This window comes from Misgurnus anguillicaudatus, chromosome 7 (assembly GCF_027580225.2).
Source record: "Misgurnus anguillicaudatus chromosome 7, ASM2758022v2, whole genome shotgun sequence".
In the NCBI taxonomy this organism is placed as follows: domain Eukaryota; kingdom Metazoa; phylum Chordata; class Actinopteri; order Cypriniformes; family Cobitidae; genus Misgurnus; species Misgurnus anguillicaudatus.
This window is the reverse complement of record NC_073343.2, coordinates 33,851,364-33,871,989: the sequence shown is the minus strand read 5'-3', so window position 1 is coordinate 33,871,989 and position 20,626 is coordinate 33,851,364. Positions and strand designations below refer to the sequence as shown.

The window sequence follows — 20,626 nt, the reverse complement described above, 5'->3', positions numbered from 1 at the left end:
GAACACGTGCTTTTTTTGGAAACAATCGGTACAGTGGATCTGTCTTTTATATATTTGATAAAAATAAAGACTCGCCTGAGATATAAAGCATGTTAATACTACTCTATAAGTACTCAAGATTAACATGAAATGAGCAGAACCAGCGTGTTTAAATAAAACATAGCACATTATATAATGCATAAAGAATGTGAGCTGATACCTGATCTTCACTGGTGAAGCCCTTGTGCATGACGTGGTAGAGATGCACCAGAAAGTCACTATTCGGCAGGACGTCCTGATGTTTGGTCATCATCTCACAGATGAGTTTATATGCATGTAGCTTCCCAGCCTTGAACTCTGACGGCAGCATTGTAGCCTGAACACACAGATCATATACAGTCAATCATATACCATATATAAAACCATTACTGCTGAAAAACAACACAAAGACCTTTAGAGAGGAACTACACAACTGAAAAGATTTTCCCTACAGAAACTTGAGCTGATGTAATCTAGTGTTAACTATGTTTGTGCAACACAAGACATACGATAAGAAGCTCATTATCAGAGCTGTGCTTAACCTTTTGGATCCTTCATTGATTTTTTGTTTTTATATGAACACAGATGATAGTTCCCTGTTTTTAAGCCTGTTTAAATATAAAGTATTAGCTTTTCTTTTTCTCACTGGTTTTGCATCATATGCTTTTGACAAGTCATAGGCTTGAGCACCTTCCACAATTCCTGTCATCTCTATCCTGGAGTATAAGTTAAAATAGTTTGCTCCAAAACCGAGTAGTTTCTGAGGTAACTCTTGAAATGGGCATCATGTGTGTTTATCAATGTGTTACCTTAAAGAGCCAGGAGGCAAGCATGCGTAGAGGAGGGATGAACAATGGTTTGGGCACGTCTGGCTCTGTGTCCGCCCTGATCCCAAGGTTATCTCTGATCTGATACATGAGTTCAAAACAACAGGTTTTGCATTAAAATATTAATCTTTTGGATTATAATGTAACCGTAATGGCGAGGTTTTCCAGAGAAGTGATGGGAACCCACCTTGGCCAGTTTGTGCCAGAGCTCATAGAGGTAACTGAGGACCTTTGCGTGGATACGAGCGGAGCGGATGCTGTTAACGTCGCCGAGTATCCCCAGGATCCGCCTCCAAAGGACGAAGGCAGAGTCGGCGTGCCATCCAGTCAAACTGCCACCGGCGATGATGCTGACGTCATCAGCCAAAAACTCGCTGCTATCTGTAGTGAAAAACAGAAACACAGACTGAACATTCAAGGTGTGATAAATACTTTCAGGTTTTGTTTTCTTCTTCTGTACTGTAGATGCAAAGAAACAAACCTGTGTGTCCACTAATTTACTGACTTAAGGGTCAAAAGATATATTTGGAAGTGCTAAAGGACACGAGAGACCCGCTAACCCCCAAGGAGACGGACAGGATGTTTAAATGTCGGACTGATGATCGCCTACAGACTACTTTTTGTCCTGGTTAATTGTGTTGAATGGGTCTCTCTTAACCTTGCTGTTCAATAGATGAATCCTTGACCGTGCTGTACATCTGAGCTAGCCTAGCTCAACCACCACAGATCCCAATAAACACTCCTCTACCTCACTCATTTCATGGAAATTTTGTTTTGTAGAAAAGCTATTTTAATCAAATGTGCGGTTATAATCCTGCGCGGCATTTTGGTAGTTCATCTTGTAAAGTCAACTTGTATCACTACAGGCAATCCAATTTACTTCAAAGGCTTAATTATTTCCATCATGAACTATAATATACTGTATCTATTTAGGCATTAAAAGTCTGTTTTTACATAACAGGAAATAAAATAATTTCAACTTTTATAATGTTTTAAAACCAAATAAGCTTTCTTTTTCGACAGCATTTTTAGACTTTGTGAAGACATTTTTTAGACATTTCAGTTACAAACACTAGGAACTGATTTTGCTTTTTAAATCAGTCAATACTAATGATGCACCAAAAAGGAAATTTTTTTGGTCAGTTTGATATTGATTTTTTTCAAAAAACCATTGCAGATATTTGTCACTTACTTTATCATTAAAATAGATCATTGGGTCTCATTCACTAATCACTAAGCATTATGCACAACCCTGTGTGTAAAATGGGCATACGGACGTAAAGCATCATTTCACAAAACGTTTCATACTAAAATCGCTTCTAAATGTTTGAAAAAAATTCATTATATTTTAGATTATAATATTTTCTATATTATGCATTAAATACATTATCTATTTTATTATTATATATAGCATATTATACATTATTATATACGCTATATATTTTTTTCTACAGATGCACATAATGACAAATATTTACGCTATCTCTGCTTAATGTAAATGTAATGTAAATGTTATGACACACCAAATTCACTAACGTAAGAATGAACTCATTCCCTGCCAACGTTTTTAAAACAAGTTGCCAGCAAGCGCCAGCCTTTTTTATAATTCTCACAAAAGTTTAATGCCTTCCTGATTTTTTTCTTCAAATATATAAACATACAATATATCAAATGAAAGAACAGACTCTGCTTTCAAACAAAACAAAAAAACATTTAATTCCACCTTCATTTGTTCTCTTTTTTATTACCTCTTAATTAAGGGTATATGTTTCTTCAAAAATAACCAATTTTAAGCAAAAAAAGCTGACATAATTGCATTGGATGCTTCAGTGTTTGGGCAAGATGGGTAAGAGCGCCACCTAGTGGATCATAGTAAAAATCGTCAGTGGCAGGGATGCGTTTTCTCTTAATAACTCGTCAATGGCAAAGAAAGAGTTAAGAACAAACTCATGTGCATACGCATGTGTTGTGAAAGTTTTTTTTAAATTTGCGTATAAATATGTAAAACGTACGCACTTATCAGTGAATGAGACCCATTGTTTATATGCTTTAGTCGTTATACCAATAATTTTAAATTGGTCAAAAATCAGCCGATAAATATTGGCACATCCACATTAAAATCATAAGCATGCCGCTTAAGTAGTGGCCACATTTTTGACTACTGCAAAATTGTACTGCTGAAATCCAGTCATCTCAATAATGAAGCGGGGAGTTTTCCATACATACATTTACCTTACAGACAGTTTAAATTTGAAAAACACAAGACACCAAGCGTTTTGGTTTAGCACTTAGCATCACACATACACTGAGAGCTCAAAATTGCTTTGCTAACATGTCCATAAAATGCTGGCGTGCACAGTTAAATGTAAAGGAAAGATGGAAAGAGGGAGGTAGAGTGAGGTAAAGATGAATTTGGTAGAGATGATGAGTGCAATACCCAGATGGTGAGACATGTTCATGGCCTCTTCCAGGAGCTGAGGGCCCTCACAGCATCCTTGTGGCAGGAGAAGAGCAGGAGACACTGGGGGACATTGAGAAGGGGCCGCACATTCAGACCCTATGCACACAACATAGTAATGGATGGAGCACGATGGTGAAATCACAACAATCACAGACACAATCACAAACAAACTCATGAGGCACGACAGCGAATCATAAATGGAATGAATACAACCCATGTCGACAGAATCTGGGGTGTGCTGACGATTACCACATAAATGTGTAAAGGATGAACCGTATCTTAATGTGATGACCACCTGCGTTACTCATAGTCATTCTGAGACTGCTTGCATACCAACAGTGTAGTAGAATATGGATTAGAAATGTGTACCGGCAAGAATCTCACGATATGACGTGTGTCGTGATACAGGGGTTGCGATGCAATATGTTGCAATACATTGTGGTACTACGACCCCGGTGGTGATTTTTATTTCTTGTTTTAGGAAAATAATAACTTTAGGAAAGCTGTCATTGAGAACACAACACCATATGAAAACCTTATCAAAAAAATTATAATTGTGGCACCCCATGCTAGTAATTCTTGTCAAGTTTAGAGATAAAGAGAATGCCATCTTGTGGTCGGGATGTAAACATGAATCTTGTATGATTTTTAATTTTAAATTGTTACAGTATTGCCAAACAAAATATCTTAATAGTCATTATTTTCTTGCACACATAATATGGATAATGCACAATTTCCGTTTTTCAATTATTTGTAGCATTTTTGTAAAATAGTATAAATATGTAAAAAGTATACATACTGAGTTGCGATTAAAAGTTTACAGAATCTGGAAAATGCTAAACATTTTGAAAAAAGAAGAGGAAATTTTGAAGATTAAAAACTTGTTTACAGAAAGTTTCCAACACACTGCAAGGTGTTTGTAAACTTATGATCGCAACTGTATGTGTACATAAGCCATTATAATCTTCAGGAGATATCGCTTTAAAGATACAGCTTACAGCTTTAAAGATTCCTGCACACCAGGCTCATGCTAATGTTTGAAAGTTATGGCTTTTAAAACAGCTGTATTTATGTTACTGTCATATTACTGAGAGGAAAACTCAATTATTTTTGTGGTAAACGACAGAATTCCACAGATTCTGACAGAGATCTGTATGATCACATGGGGTGCTGATGTCATCGGCTCACATCACAGGATTGGGTATATTTACAAACACAAACGAAAAATAACAACTTCACAACACAAAGGCTGAGGAACAGGAGGTCATGTGACTCCATATGGGTCACATGAGTGATTGGCAGGCTGGATGTTTAAGGGTGAGCGAGTGTTTGTGTCGAGACATCTATCTGCCAGAGCTTCAGTGTGGCTCAGTAGGAGGCTCCTCTGGCTCCCTGTTTCCACGGTAACACTCATCTCATGAGAGGAGGAGTCCGGCTCCTCCTCCTCCGCATGCCACGACAGCAGACCCGCCTCAGCGTCGTTCAGATAGCCGTTAGACGTCTCACTGCTTATGCTCTCACCTGAGACCAGACACAAAGCTTATATTTACACGTGTAAAGTAAAACAGACAAAAAGACTTACTAATTAAATGAATAGATCATAAAAGTAAGTGAACATGTGTTTGTGTGCTAAAATTATCTGTAAAGAAGCAACCATTAGACGTGTAAAACGTGTTTGAATGATGTTTGGTGAAAGCATACTTTTCTGCCGCAGTCTAGTTTTGGATGTTGGAGCGCCCTCTGGTGGATAATCCAGATCGGCTGGACTGCTGCTCCTCCGGATCAGAATCTGTAGAGAGACACTAAGATCATTAGATCATTCAATTGCATTCTGATGTTCACATTTGAATGATGATGATGATTTTACTGACCATGGGAGCGTCAATTTCTCTTTTCCCTGTAGAGCTGTTTTCTGATGCTCTGCCTGCATGTGGAGACTCATCTCTCTTCTGTCCTGTATGTCATACAGTTATATCATACATTACTAATCCTTTACTCTCAGATGACTAAACAAGAAATAACCTAAATACATTTTACATTTTTGACTATTAAAGGATTACTACAATCCTAATAATTTACTCACCATCATGTCATCCAAGATGTTTATGTCTTTCTTGGTTCAGTGGAGAAGAAATTAAGTTTTTTGAGGAAAACGTTCTAGTTTCTTTCTCCATATAGTGGACTTTTCTCAACAGTTTACAGTTTCAATGCAGCTTCAAACGGCTCTAAACGATCCCAACCGAGGCATAAGGGTCTTATCTAGTGAAACCATTGTCATTTCACACAAAAAACCCAAACAACTTCTTGTCTTGCACTAGCCATGTGACAAGCCAGCACGACCTTACGTATTACGTAATCACGTCTAAAGGTCACGTGTTACAATAAACTGACACAAAGACATTACTTAGCATCATTTCACATACAACAACGTCTGAACGCTCCTCTTTCTTCACACTTGTAAACACTGGAGCGGTATTTTTGCACACATCATGTGCGACCTTTCGACGTGAATACGTAATACGTAAGATCGCGCTGGCGCGTCACATGGCTGGTGCAAGACGAGAAGTTGTGATTAAAAAATACATTACTTTTCTATTTTTTTGGCGAAAATAAAGCTTGTTTGCTAGATAAGACTCTTATGCTACGTACACACCAAAAGCGGGGCATCGTGTAACTCGCTCTAGATTACTCGTGGGATTTTTTAACTTCGTGTTATGCGAATTTTCGCTCGAGTTGAATATTTTTAACTTGGGTGAAAATGTGTTTGAGGCGAATAGCGCGTTTTCATATCATATGTCTGATCGCGTCTTTGCCTTGACTTTGTATGTAATCTACTCGCACAAATTGTTGGACTCGCGTCTGGTGTGTACCCACAGTTATGCCTCTGTTGGGATCGTTTACAGTCCTTAACGATCGTTGCATTGAAACTGTAATTGTTTATGGTGAAAAAATCTCAATAAACGTAATTTCTTCTCGACTGAACAAAGAAAGACAAACATCTTGGATGACATGGAGGTGAGTTAAATGAAAGTGCAATTATCCTTTAACAGGTGCATTTGTCTATAATGGCTATTTTGTTTCACAATGTAAAATGTTCAGCTGGTCATGTGATCTAAACATGGCAGCCATCGTGAGGGAGACCACTCGTATATAAAACAAAAAAGTCATTTTTACACCACTTATATGAATGCACTCTTCATCTTCATCTCATGTGAGTGAAAATCATTGTATTGTAAATGACTGAATCAATTTTCAAGCCTTTGCTCCAATAATAGATCACATCATTGATGCCTGTCTGCTTTCTCAGATACCTGGGAAGGTGTCGTTGATCTGCTGTGTGATGTCAGATGCACTGCTGGAGCGGGGAAGTGGACTGTCTCCATCACCTGTCTCACATTCAGACAGCTGACACTCCTCCACGTCTGCCACACACACACACACACACACACACACACACACACACACACACACACACACACACACACACACACACACACACACACACACACACACACACACACACACACATAGACAGACAGACCATCAGCACCTGACACTGAAGATTCACGTTTATCACAGCCCAATGGATGGCACTCGATTTAACATTCCGCAAACGGGGAAAAACTGCATGCAAATGACTAGTTACCCATGTTAGCCTGGTTCAGTGACTAAGTGAAAAGTAAATCACTCTTGCATTCGTGCTTTGAAGGAGAACTGAATAAATGAGTTGTCATGGCCTGTCTTAAGCTTTAAAAGCCACTGATTTGTCTCTGCCCCAAGAGGATGTTGCAGTAAAAGGATAGGTAGAAATCACATGATGTACTGTACAATAAATACAATGCTGGAATGGAGAGTACTGTACACGTTCACAAAGACATACAGAAGAACATCTATTGTCTAAAATGATATGTTTTGTTTAATCCACAGGGATTGTACAATTGAAGCTCTCTTCAGAACTAAATGTCCTTATTTCATTAAGGGGCGTGCACATCAAAACATTTAAACACGGCTAAAAACGCCTGCCGGATGCCGACTGTGGGCGCTTTTTTCAGCTAAAGAGGCGCGCACACCAAAGCGTTTATGCTGGCAGAAAAGTTTTTTTCGTGCTCAGCGCTGAGCGCCCAGAATTGAAAAAATTGAACTGAAACGCTCAGTTTGTCACTTCTTACTCGGCCGTCCAATCACAGTGGAGGGGCGGGGACAAATATCAAAACTGGGGCATTATTCAACAACTGATAAACAAAGCAGAAGCAACCAAAGTGCTTAGGGAGCGTATACACCAAAGCATTTAAACACAGCTAAAAATGCCAGGCGGACACCGACTATGGGCGATTGCCAGCGCTTTTTCAGCTAAAGGGGCGTGCACACCAAAGCGTTTATGCTTGTGGCCAACATATGTTTTTAATTGTTTCAAATGGAAGTGCCGCATTTTTCAAAAACGCCAGCACCTGGTATTTTTCCCGTGCTCAGTGCTGAGCGCCCAGAATTAAAAAAAATGTTAATCTTTGGGTGAAACACTGAGTTAGTCATTAGCCTCTTTCACACAGTAATTCTGGTAAATTACCATGAATTTACCAGAATGAATTTACCAGTAAATACAAAAATGTGCTGTTCACACATGCAGTGACGTTGCGTCTTTTTACCAGTAAGACATCATTCACACATCAGTATCAAAATACCGGTAAACTCGGAGAGAAAGCGGAAGTTACCTGTGGCGCGCGGCTGGCGAGCTCCGTCCGTGTCGTATTTGTAAACGGCGGGTTATGACTTAATATCCACGGTCCGTATTTTGTTGTTTTCACATCTGTGGCAAACGGTCACGAAGTTGCTCGTGACAAAACAACATTGCGTTAGGCGGCGTCAAACGGAACCTGCGCGTTTGCACATTAGGCTTCACAGATGGTGTGCTAAGGACGTCGGTAATTTGGCAATTAGATGGTAAGCTGTTTTAAACAACTTTGGTGAAGAAATGTGGATGTTAACTTCAGGTGTGCTTGACTTTTAAGCAACATGTATGTGGAAACGTCCGTAAACAGTCTGGGGGAAACCGCGTCACCTGTGTAAAAAACTTTCTGATTGGCCCGCCCGATCTGTCAGCGCGGTCTGACGTCATCTAAATGCCGGTAATGCTATATTTTTCGTTCACACACAGCGCTTACCGGCAAATTACCATTAATCTTACAACCTGTCTTACTGGTAAATTGGGAGCACTGATTTACCGGAAAGGTTCTGTTCACACATGACATTGTAACTTCAATTTACCAGTAAATTACCAGTAAAGACTGTATGTGAGAAAGGGACTAATGTCGCTTCTCACTCAGCTGTCCAATCACAATGGAGGAGGGGCGGGACAAATATCACAACAATCAACCGGCACATCGTTCAACGACTGATAAACACAGCAGACGCAACCAAAGCGTTTAGGGAGCGTGTACACCAAAGCATATAAACACGGCTAAAAACACAAGGCGGACGCTGACCGTGGGCGATTGTCAGCGTTTTTTCAGCTAAACGCTTTGGTTGCTATGATACTTCTGGATTGGACAGCCGAGTAAGAAGTGACGTTGACAAGCTACAGGTTTTAGCCAAAGTAAAAATTGATAAGCAAAGCAGATGCAACCAAAGCGCTTAAGGAGCGTGTACACCAAAGAATTTAAACGCGGCTAAAAACGGCAGGCGCATGCCGACTGTGGTTGATTGCCAGCGTTTTTTCTGGTAAAGGCCTTGGTTGCTATAATACTTCTGGACTGGACAGCCAAGTGAGAAGTGACATTGACAAGCTGAAGGTTTTACTCAGTAAAAAAAAAACTGCGAGCTGCTGCAGTTTTTGAAAAAATTGGAAACAACTAAAAACATATGCCGGCGTAAATGCCTTGGTATATATGCCCCCTTATTATCATACAGTATTGTGTCAAGCTAAAATGAAAGTGAGCTGATGCGTTTACCGGCTTAAACGGTGTCAGAGAGCGACAACACTTATTTACGTTTAATTCTCAGTCAAAGCATGAAAGCAAGAGCTAGCACTGCTGTTACAAACACAGAATGATTCATACATTGCCATGTTTTGCCTGCTTTCTGCCAAACTGGTGTTTTTACGGTCTGAGATGATTACATGACAAACAAGAGAGAGATAAGGAAAAGAAATCAAGGCTGTGTGAGAAAGGCAGTAAGTTACCTGACAGTCTGTGAGAGCAGTGAGAAGTGTGAGAGATGCCAGGTAAGAAAGAGCTGACAGTGTGGAGCAGCATTGGCACACTCTTAGTGGCCGGTAAAGCCTCACAAAGATGCACACAGTTGCTGATAGATTGACTTCTCTTAGCTGCCCATAGAGGAAGCCAAAGACGGAGCAGGAGACAGAAAAAAGGTTCAGAGACAGAGAGAGAAAGAGAGGACAGAGATATCAATTACGTTCTACAGTTGACTTAAAAAAAAAAGTTCACCAACCCTGCGAAACAAAAGAATAAAGGCAAGTTGAGAGAAAGCAGTAATAGAAAATGCATTTATAGGTACAGCGGCGTTTCTCTGATTCACAGACTTCTTAAAGGAATAGTTCACCCCAAAATAAAAATCAGCCCATATTTTACTCATCCTCAGGCCATCTTAGGAGTACATGACTTTCTTCTTTCAGCCAAATTCAGTCAGAGTTATATTAAATAATATTCTGGCTCTTTTCAGCCTTATAATGGTATTTGATAGTGCCCCATTTTAAAAGCTCCCAAAAGCACAACCATTCATGAAAAACTAATCCATAAAGTTAATAAATGTCTTCCATTCAGCCGATCTCCGGGTCTGGTGGTACCACTTTTAGCATAGCTTAGCACAATCCATTGAATCTGATTAGACCATTAGCATTGCGCTCAAAAATGACCAAAGAACTTTGATATTTCTCTTATTTAAAACTTGACCCTTCTGTAGTTACATCATGTACTAAGACCGACAGAAAATGAAAAGTTGTGATTTTCTAGGAAGATATGTTTAGGAACAATACTCTCATTACTCTGGCCTAACGATCAAGGACTTTGCTGCCGTACCATGGCTGCAGGAGGCGCAATGATATTACGCAGCGCCCAAATATAGTCCTCTTAGTAAATTTCAATAGCAGGGGAGTATTTTCGGGGACTGCGTAATATCATTGTGAAAAATATTGAAACTCTTTGGTTATTTTTGAGAGCAATGCTAATGGTCTAATCAGGTTCAATGGATTGTGCTAAGCTATGCGAAAAGTGGTAGCGCCATACCTGGAGATCAGCTGAATGGATTACATAACATAAAAATCAAATGTTTAACTCTAGCTGGAAAATGAGCATTTTTTCAAAAAAGTGGAGTGTCCCTTTAAAAATGAGGCACTATCCAATGCCATTATAAAGCTAGAAAGAGCCAGGACATTATTTCAAACTGTGTTTGGCATGAGGGCGAGTAAAATATGGGCAAATTTAGATTTTGGGGTGAACTGTTTCTTTAAGGAATTTGAGAAAAGCATAAATAAAAAGTGCATTTTACATCTTAAGAGGACAATGTGAGTGATGTGGTACAATTAGGGGTGTAACAATACATCGATATGGAATGATACATCGATTTGATTTCTAACGATCCGATACATCAATGCCACACGTAAAAAAATCTATTTTTGACACTCCCTTGATGTAACGTCCATCTATGCATTTCCGCCAAAGCGCGCATTTTTGTTTATTTTCATCTGCTAGCATTAGCAAGTGAATGCGATGCAGCAACAAAGCGATTGTAGTAGCGAAAACACAGTGAAAGAGACAGAAGAGGAGTGTGTGTTTAGCACTGCAAGTGATATTGTCCATGCAAAACATGTTGATCATTTGATTTTTTTTTTAAGAAAAATCTCTCAAGAGACCACTGCAGCACTGTTAGATCTAAAGTTGTGTGACAGAACAAATGCTTAAGTTTAACAACTTTATTTTTTATATTAGTTTATTTTTCAATTTAATAAAATTGTTTCTAAAACTACCTGATTGTCACTATTGCACAATTTGGCACAAAATACTGAAAGCCTTGACTGTTGCCATCATAAGCTTGATTTTTGTAAATGTTTGTTGTTGTAAATGTTCCAATTGGGACAGAGATTGTGCCATTTTCAAATTGTTTAAATAAATGTTCATGTTATAAATATTTTTTGCTTTTCTAAATAAAAATGTAACTGCTTAACAAGGCATGTAATATAAAAATATCGACTAATAACCGAATCGTAACCGCATCGAAGAAGCGTTTGATGTATCTGCAAAAATCGCATCACTGCAGATTTTTACGATTTGAATTGTATAGATTTTTTTGTATCGAAATGTAATGAATGGTCCGATTTACACCCCTAGTTACTATGTGGTTGCTAAATTGTACAGTGTTCAAATTATGTCAAAGATTATGGGGGTCCCCTAGCTAAGCTAAATAATAGACAGTATCACTTTGCGGCAGTGAAGCATGAGAATTTAAATTCAGGTAGTATTTTAATTTGAATAAAAACCAGGGGACCCCTGAATTTATATGTTTGTGCTTTATAGGGAGTGCAGTTTTACATGCAAAAAGCCATTAGATTCATTGTATCAAAATAACAGTAGATGTGAAGTTTGCTTAGAGAAGTAGCACATTTCTCCTCAACATGCCAAGTGACATCAGTCACATTTGTGGCACAAACGCTGTTGGCCGATTTGCTTGCTGATGTTCAGTACTTCAAATAAGTTATTTATTAAAATGTCCAGCATGAAGTATGAGCATGCTTGCCTTAGCAAACACCACTAATACTATACAAACCAATTGATCAATTCTCTTCAATGACTTGTGCATTTCTTCTGCAGAAATAAGCTGAAGTCAAACCGGAGGACTTTCTTTGAGGAGTCTTTTGATACTCAATCCCTGAGCGGGAAATATGAAGCGTGTTATTTTAAGTTTGCGTTGCCAGCTCCGATAAGAGAAAATATTAGCATTGTGTTTTCCGGCCACTCCATGTCACGTCTGGAGAAGCGCTGTGAAAGAGAAGGACTCTATTATTCCCTCTACAGCGCGCTTTAATTACCGCTTTCTCTTTTCAGATTACATCGCTTTCGCAGAGTTACCCATTTATGCATATTAATGAGCATTAATTACGCCCTTAATGAAACTATCAAAAACAGGCAGGCGGTTCGATGAGACGGCTCTCTGAACGAGCAGGGACGTTTGAAGATCAATGTGGGAGAAATCCAATTAGGCGAAAGAAAAGGAGGAATTTAAATCCACAACGTTTCATGTTCCTCGAACGTACACGAACGCATCCGCGGGGCGGCGTGTGTGAGAGGCGTCCTTCAGTCTCAAAACGCATCTGCTGCAAACTCAACAAGCTCTCCACCATAAAGAGATACAATCTGAGTCTGGAGAGAGTGAATTAAAAGAAGACAAAGAAAGAGAGAGCGCATGCACATTGGAGAGAGAGAGCTCACCTGAGGCTTTCTGACGGACGATATTGCGGGCTTTCTCCACGGCGGGAGCCCCGGTGGTGGTGGCACTGCGGATTCTCATGGGTTCCTGAGCTCCCATCTGATCTCCTGAGTTCCTCCAGCTCAAGGAGAACGATCGAGCACCATCGGAGGATTTCTGAGAGTCCTGCATTACTCCTGAAACACATACAGAGTCAGTCAGAGTACCGCAACTTTTTATGTGGCCATCAACAGACCACTTTTGTCTGTGACAATGCGTGCAAATGTTATCTCCGCCAGCCTTTTTTAAAAAGTTGCACGACTAGTTGTGAAAAAAGTTGTACAAAATGCCTTCCACGAAAAAAAATCTATAAATATATAAACATACAAATATATCAAATGAAAGAACAGACCCTTTGCTTTTAAACAAATCAACAAAACAACAAAATGGAAAAAAAATACGTTTTATCCTATCTTCATTTGCTCTCTTTTTTGCTCTCAAATATGGAAAGGTTTCTATAAAAATGCAAAATTTTGAGCAAAAAGCTGAAACAATTGCATTTTTGTAAAGGAATTATGTTAGAGGTCAGATTCAGTACGATGATCAAAACATACACGAAATGTTGAAAAATTAGTTTTTGCTTCAGTTTTTTTTATAAATTGGGTAAAGTGCAATTACAGATTACTGTAAAAACTCGTCAGGAAAGCGTCATTGGCCGGAAAATATTTTCTCTTAGCTGACGACATTACTTGTCAATGGTGGGGAAAGAGTTAACGTCAATGTAAAGTCATTTCAGAGAATTATTTCTAAACACATTATAAATATTAGAAATGTATTGCAGAAACATATTACAAAGATTGTGAACTATGTTGTACTAAATTATGAAGTTTCACCGTTAAACACATTTCCGTGTTCAGGATTTTTATGGGGGGGCTAAAACGGTGACTCGATGATGCACCAGAGACACTGAGCATGGCCACGCCCCTATCACAATCATAAACATCCATTCAGGTTGTATCAGTATTTGAAAGTTAAGAGAAATGGCAGCTTTTACGCGAGTGGGCGTGGTTTCAGCACAGAGGACATGCGACATGCCCCCAGCGTTTGAGAGCAGAGAATCCTGCATGTTTTTCCAAGAACTTATTTGCGTATTTGGAAGTTTTTTGATCATTCAAATTTGGCACTGTAGTTAATAACACATTTTTCTGTGGTGTCACAAACTGAAAACACATTTAATATCTTACTACACACAGACATTTTAATAGCATTTAGTGGCAAACGGATATATCAGACAAGTCTAGTAATCATGCATTATTTTGCCTTTTGAGAAAACATGCATCAATGAAACTGTCTATTCTCTATTTCTGTTCATATATCTGTATTTTCTAATGATATATATACAAGTATTACATACACTACCGTCCAAAAGTATTAGAAAGCTTGACTGAAATGTTTCTCATGATCTTAAAAATCTTTAAAAAATTGATATAAACTTGACATTAGGAAGTTTTCCCTGAGTCAACACGACTCGCTTTCAGCAGTTCGCCTTCATCCAGAAACAGCTCAAATCACGTGACAGCAGCGTATAAAACCGTTCCAGGAACTGTTATAATATTTCTGTCTTCATCACGGCACCGAATAACGAAATACTTTCAAATAAAAAATGCATGTAAATTAGTTAGTTGGTTAGTTTCAGTCATGTAATCATCTTATTTCGATTAAGTCCTTACGTATAGTAAACATAGTCACTGTGACAGCTCAAGAAGCTGCTTGATAAAATGCCAAGAGCACATTTCTATAAACTCTAAACAAAGGATACTTATACTGCAGATGATATATCACAAACTAGGTTTGATTAAGGTTAAATGCTTTAGATCTATGCTATATTTATATTTTTGCTATTCCATAGTTTTGATGAGCTTACTAATTTTCAAAAATGTGAAAATATATACAGAATAAGTGTTCAGTCCACTAAAATTTACACACAACACACACACACCTCGGCCTCGTTGCTTCTTTTCCTTCTGCTCCGAGAGTTTGTCCAGCGGCAGGTTGTGCAGGTCCAGACCGTAGACGTATCGTGCCAGCACCGCAGTAAGTGAGTCCATGATGCTGGCCCACTCGAACACCAGCTCCTCCCAGTGGCTGAGAGACGACAGCACAGCCAGCAAATCATCCCACAGCTCACGGGATATGAACACAGTAAGGTTTGCCCGCACCCACGCCACAAAGATCGTCTGCAAACAACAAGTCAAATGTCAGACACGAGGTTGGGCCTAAAACCTAAAATTTGGCTTTTTTGTGTCTTGTGTACTGTCTTTTTCTGAGGTATTTGTAAAGAAAACACAAAGTAACATATTTACCCCTCATATTCTTGCAAATTATCAAGCCATTGCCCTTTAGAAACCTCCTATAAGTGACATCCATGTTTTGTGTACAGCAAAATTTTTACTTTTGTTTATATAATCTTAAGATTCGCAGTCTCTTCCCAAAGTGTCTCTCAAGTGTAAAAATTGCAGGCAGTGATTCACTGTGCACTGCAAAAAATGACTTTCTTACAGTATTTTTGTCTTGCTTTAAGCACAAATATCTAAAAATTCTCAAGTCAAGATGCATTTTCTTGATTAGCAAAATAACCTAAGAAAATAAGTCTAAGTTTTAAGACAAAAAAAACATACAATTTAAGTGAATTTGTGGATTAAACAAGCAAAAAAATCTGTCAATGGGTGTAAACAAAAAAATCTTGAATATTTTTAAAAATTTTTAGCTTGTTTTATGCACAAAATCAATTACATTTGATATTTTTGGTCTGAAGGCTAGACTTGTTTTCTTGAGTCGTTTTGCTCATCAAGAAGAAGCGTCTTGATTTGGGAATTTTTGGATGTTTTTGCTGAGAACAAGACAAAAGTGCTAAGAATTTTTTTCTTGAAAATCATTTTTTGCAGTGTAGTTAACACTATAAAGTGATGGGTTCATCTCTGACTCACTTTAAAGAGGATGCTGGCCAGACTGTGGGCGAACATATCTTTTCTTTGGTTGTCCTGTGGTCTCTTCATCACCGCTTCTGTGATCCTCAGCAACACCTGCAGTAACTGCTCCCTAAAAAAATTCCCACAATGCACTTCATCAGAAAACTATTCTGAATAAGCAGAGCAGTGCACATACAGACTGTGTGGAAATGGACTGACCAGGTCTGGCGGTTCATGTTTTGCTCCATGATAATGTGGCGATAGACGCTCAAAACTCCTCGGCACACATCCAGCTGGTTCTCCAACAGCTTCGGCACATCCTGACACGGCTCCAACAGAAACACGTTAGCGGAGTTTGTCAGGAACACCTAAAAAAAAAACAGCACATACAAATGGTAAAATAATAATGGTTATCTCTGGTCCGTGATTGTGATTGGTTGAGAATGCTTGGCAAGCACTTTGTTGAACTGTTTCTGAAGAACTACATTACTTGGCAGAAGATTTTATTTTATGAAACTTTGCCAGGTATATGACACCACAATACTGTTTGTATTACATGCACACGGCCTCTACGCTAATAGGATTTTGTTTCTCTTTCCCTGTCTTGTCTGAGACTAACAGACCCAGTTCCTGCTGACGTGAAGGTCATCACATCACTGATCTACTGGCCTTCCTGCAGTGTGATGCCCAGCCGATGTCAGATCATTAACCACTGGCTGCCCCCATTTAACTCTTTCCCCACCATTGACAAGTTATCTCGTCAATTATGAGTTAATATTTAGCTGATAAATATACCTTTCTGGACGAATTTCAAAGTGAAATCCACCAGATGGCGCCAAACCGAATTTATCAAAAACGGAAGTTAAAAAGATTTAATGATTTATTTTAACTGCCTTTATGTTTGATAGTCATTCTGAGTCTGATCTCTAACATAAATTCCTTTACAAAAACGCAATTTTTTAAAGCTTTTTGCTCAAAATGTTGTATTTTTTAAGAGAAATATCCATATGTCAGTGGTTAAATTAAGTGGAAAAATAAATATATAATGAAACGTTTTTCCCCCTTTTGTTTGTTTGTTTGTTTGTTTATTGTTTGTTTGAAAGCAGATGGTGTGTTCTTTCATTTGATATATTTGTATGTTTATACATTTATAAAAGAGAATTTTTCCTGAAAGGAATTTTGTGAAACTTTTGTTAAAATCACAAAAATGCGGGTGGGCAACTTTTCTCAAAAAGGCTGGCGGTGAATGAGTTAATCTACTTATTGGTGCATAGATATATATTATTTTAAATGTTTTAATTCCCATATAATTGTATAAAATCGTACCTATTATAAAATATATCCTCTATAGCAGTGTTTCTCAAACTTTTTCGGCCCAAGGACCACTTTATCTTCCAATTTTTTTCGGAGGACCACCTAACAGAATCCCACTTTAACACCCCCCCAAAAAAACAAATAGGAAGGATAAGCCAAATTTAAGTTTAATATGCAACTGTTTCAAGTCAAAAACTAATTTTTTAAACACAAATGCAATGCTATGTTTTAGAAATTATTATATGAATTTTATTAAACTGCACATGTGAAAAAAAACTGCAATTAAACATACTATAACAGCCTAGGTCCCACTTAATGTCATTCCAAAGAGCCATTAGTTTAAAACTGAGGTGGTGGGTATATGAATTCTATGGTTGTAACTATAGTAAATTTTCCCCTTAATGTCCAAAATCAATGAAATTAGGGATTTTACACATGAAACACAAACTAGTACTTTACAAAACTAATAGATCTGTGAATTTTAGCTGCTTTCAGTTGACGCTTGATCTTTTCTTTTGACTCCTCAGCCACTGATCCATTTTTACGTTATTAAAACAGAATGGCAAGAACTGATACCACAGTTTCACAAGTGCATTAAAAATCTACTTAAATAAGTAATAATTTTGTATAAACACTTGCCTAGTTTAGGTAATCTTTTGGATTACCACTTAAGGGGTTTGGCGGACCACTAGTGGTCCGCGGACCACACTTTAAGAATTACTGCTCTATAGAATCAGCTATGTCTGGCTCTCTCTCTCAAGGTTTTTTTTCGTCCTAGGACTTTTTCCTAACCCTCCTAGGAGTTTTTCTCCTAGAAGTTTTTTTACCCCTAGAGAGTCAGCTGACATTGGCTTAACTTAGCACCCTCTTCTATGTCTTACATTATTACTACGCTCACTAGTACGATTTAATCTTAGCCGCTGTACTCTGCTGCCTATGTCTACTGATTGTTTTGTTTTTCCCTGTTTTTATTAATGCAAAGCTGTACTGAAAGCGCTATATAAGTAGAATTGAATTGAAAAATAACTATTTTATAAAAGCAAACAGACAACTGAACCTGTGGATGACTGTGAATTTAGAACAGCTCTGCCACTTGTCATGCCAATGAAACATGAGCGAGAGAGAGCGAGCGAGCGAGAGAAAGAAAGAAAGAGAGAGTACCTGTAGGGCGGGCTGGATGCCGGCCTTCACATTGTGGTTCTGTTCTTCAGTCAGACAGCCTCTGCTGATGGCACTGCTGAATGAGTAAGTGCGCCCCCAACTGGACGATCTCTTATGTCCGGGAGTCTCGATGGCCTGCATCTATGACAGAGAACAGACGAGTTAAAGGGATCGTTATCGTATGTGTTCAACTTTTGTCTTTCTTTTAATGTTTGATTGACATTTAGATGCATCTTTGTATAAGTTAAGCATTTAGGATGGCACACCTCTCAGAAAACGTACAAATAAAAATCATCATTTTAGATGTTTAATGACTATTTAAAGCAGGGGTCTCCAACGTGGTCCCCGTGGCAAAAGCACTTTCTATTAGTAGTCTCAATTGTAATTTATTTATTACATATTTTTATATTAGCTTGGCTTGGTTTACTTATGTTAACATTTTAAACAATACTAAAACAATACTAAAACATTTCAAATAAATTGAATTTCAACAAGTAAAATAAAATAACAAAAAAAGTTTTAAGTAGACTATATCAAAAAGTAGCCCTTCAGATTGTTTTATCCATTGTGGTTGCCCTTGCTCACAGAAAGGTTAGACACCCCTGATTTAGAGCATCAGGATGTTCAGACGAGGGCTTAATGTACTTATTTTTATGAAAACGTCAATTTCAACCAAAATCGACATTTATACTTTCTTGCATGTTGCTTAAAATTAGACATTGCGAATTCAGACTCATTTTGCCAGCACGGGTCACAAATAAAAATTTCATCATGTATTCACTCTCTGAATTATTTTTTTCCGATGAACACAAAGGAAAATTTTGAGAAATGTTTGTAACCAAACCAATCAGAAGGCCCATTGACTTCCATAGTAGGAAAAAAATAATACTTTGAAAGTGAATGGGGCAAATACAGATTTGTAACAACATGAGAGTGAATCTATGCTGTATGATTTTGATTTTTGGGTGAACTTTAGTGAATTAGCAAGAACAGCATTCGTGTGTAACAGTACCTGAATGTGTACACTGTCCGTCTCAGAGACGTGGTGCTCTTCCTCACCATCTTCACCCTGGTTGGTGATCTCGGGCTCATTCATGAAACTGGGCTTGTCCTGCAGAAACCACTTCCTATAGACTTTGATCACCTTACGGGTGGCTGAAGCTTCACATGACGGCAGAAGGAAGGCCTGTATAATACAAACAACAAATTATATTAATGATCAAACAAATGCCATGAGTCATTAGTGTGTGATATAAAACATTAAGTGTTGTTTATAAACAAGAGTAAGCATAGCAAATACTGCACATTCATTTATATAAAAGGGATACCAGTAAATAAATAATGAAAAGATGAATAAATCTGTTGAAATAAATGTCAATAATTTAACTGTAATGACCCAATCTCTCCACAATGTGGCAGCAGAGAGCACAACATCTACATCTGGAATTTTTAGAAGAGGTGGAGTGACGTTTATATATTTCTTAGCAAGTTATCAAAGGCTGACCTGATGAAAGATCTCATTGACGAAATTGACGTTGTCGCGAGTGGATAGCAAGATGGACTGCACTAAGTCGTAGACGCCTCGATGTTCCTCCTCAATGCTACAGAGACTGGAGTTACTGCCCCTGCGATCGGACAGCGTGCTGCTGTTTGAGTGACTCTTATCCTGCTCCACAGGACCATTGGGTTCAGAGTCTGAGCTCTTCTCCTGACTGATACCGCCTGCAGTCACAGTCTGAGCAAATAATATATTTACAAGATCAATCACAATTCAAAAGCCAAGCAATGATCTCAACACTACAGCTTTATTTCAAGCCTTCATGAGATTTTGAAGACTTTCAATAACAATACAGTTTCAAAAAGCAGTCAAAACTTCGACTTTGGCCTGTCTTATGAACTTATCTACATCAGTGTTTCCCAATCCTGGTGCCCAAATAGCCCCTTCCCAGAATGTTGTAGATGTCTCCTTATTTAGTACACCTGATCTAACTCATCAGCTTGAGAGATATGTTACTCATTCTGGCTGATGAGTGTTTTAAATAATGAGACATCGAATACATTCTGGAAGGGGGTATTCGAGGAGCAGGATTGGGAATCACTGCTCTGCATGATCTCACCTGGATGATTTTGGGAAGCACCTCTCCTCCATTCTTTGAGCTGCTCGTGGAGTTCACATACTTCTTCTCCAGGAAGAAGTTTACGAGCCATGTGATGAAGGCCACGCGGGGAGCCAGGTACTGGTCCCTGGTGCAGTACGTGCTCTCGTTGTTTCGTGTCACGGGGACATACAAGGGCTTTGGTCTGTGAATGGGAAGATCTAAAGAAGACAGGCAGAAAATTTCAATTAGTGTTAATATTGAAAAATAAGAAATAGCTAACCCTAACCCTCATAAGCCCAGATTTTCCTGTTTACACTAAGGGTCCTTGGGGGTTAAAATGACCCCAGAAATTGATTACAAAAT

The 20,626-nt window shown here is 38.4% G+C and overlaps 1 protein-coding gene across 7 annotated transcripts in view; it reads right to left on the bottom strand.

Annotated features, from left to right (window-relative positions):
* Positions 1-20,626, bottom strand: part of ralgapa2 (Ral GTPase activating protein catalytic subunit alpha 2) — a 162,621-nt gene that overhangs the window by 90,041 nt on the left and 51,954 nt on the right. For 6 of the 7 annotated variants that reach the window (XM_073869774.1, XM_073869777.1, XM_073869771.1 and 3 more), the window contains exons 9-25: positions 20,282-20,481; positions 19,669-19,899; positions 19,177-19,350; positions 18,165-18,305; positions 15,909-16,057; positions 15,708-15,819; positions 14,720-14,957; positions 12,744-12,917; positions 9,482-9,625; positions 6,618-6,728; positions 5,178-5,260; positions 5,008-5,095; positions 4,656-4,827; positions 3,283-3,404; positions 1,033-1,226; positions 828-926; positions 200-355 (exon numbers count right to left, since the gene is read on the bottom strand). In XM_073869774.1, the coding sequence (XP_073725875.1) occupies positions 200-355; positions 828-926; positions 1,033-1,226; positions 3,283-3,404; positions 4,656-4,827; positions 5,008-5,095; positions 5,178-5,260; positions 6,618-6,728; positions 9,482-9,625; positions 12,744-12,917; positions 14,720-14,957; positions 15,708-15,819; positions 15,909-16,057; positions 18,165-18,305; positions 19,177-19,350; positions 19,669-19,899; positions 20,282-20,481 (2,588 nt within the window). The remainder of the gene's footprint in view (positions 1-199; positions 356-827; positions 927-1,032; positions 1,227-3,282; positions 3,405-4,655; positions 4,828-5,007; positions 5,096-5,177; positions 5,261-6,617; positions 6,729-9,481; positions 9,626-12,743; positions 12,918-14,719; positions 14,958-15,707; positions 15,820-15,908; positions 16,058-18,164; positions 18,306-19,176; positions 19,351-19,668; positions 19,900-20,281; positions 20,482-20,626) is intronic. The other variant, XM_073869775.1, reaches the window with a different exon arrangement.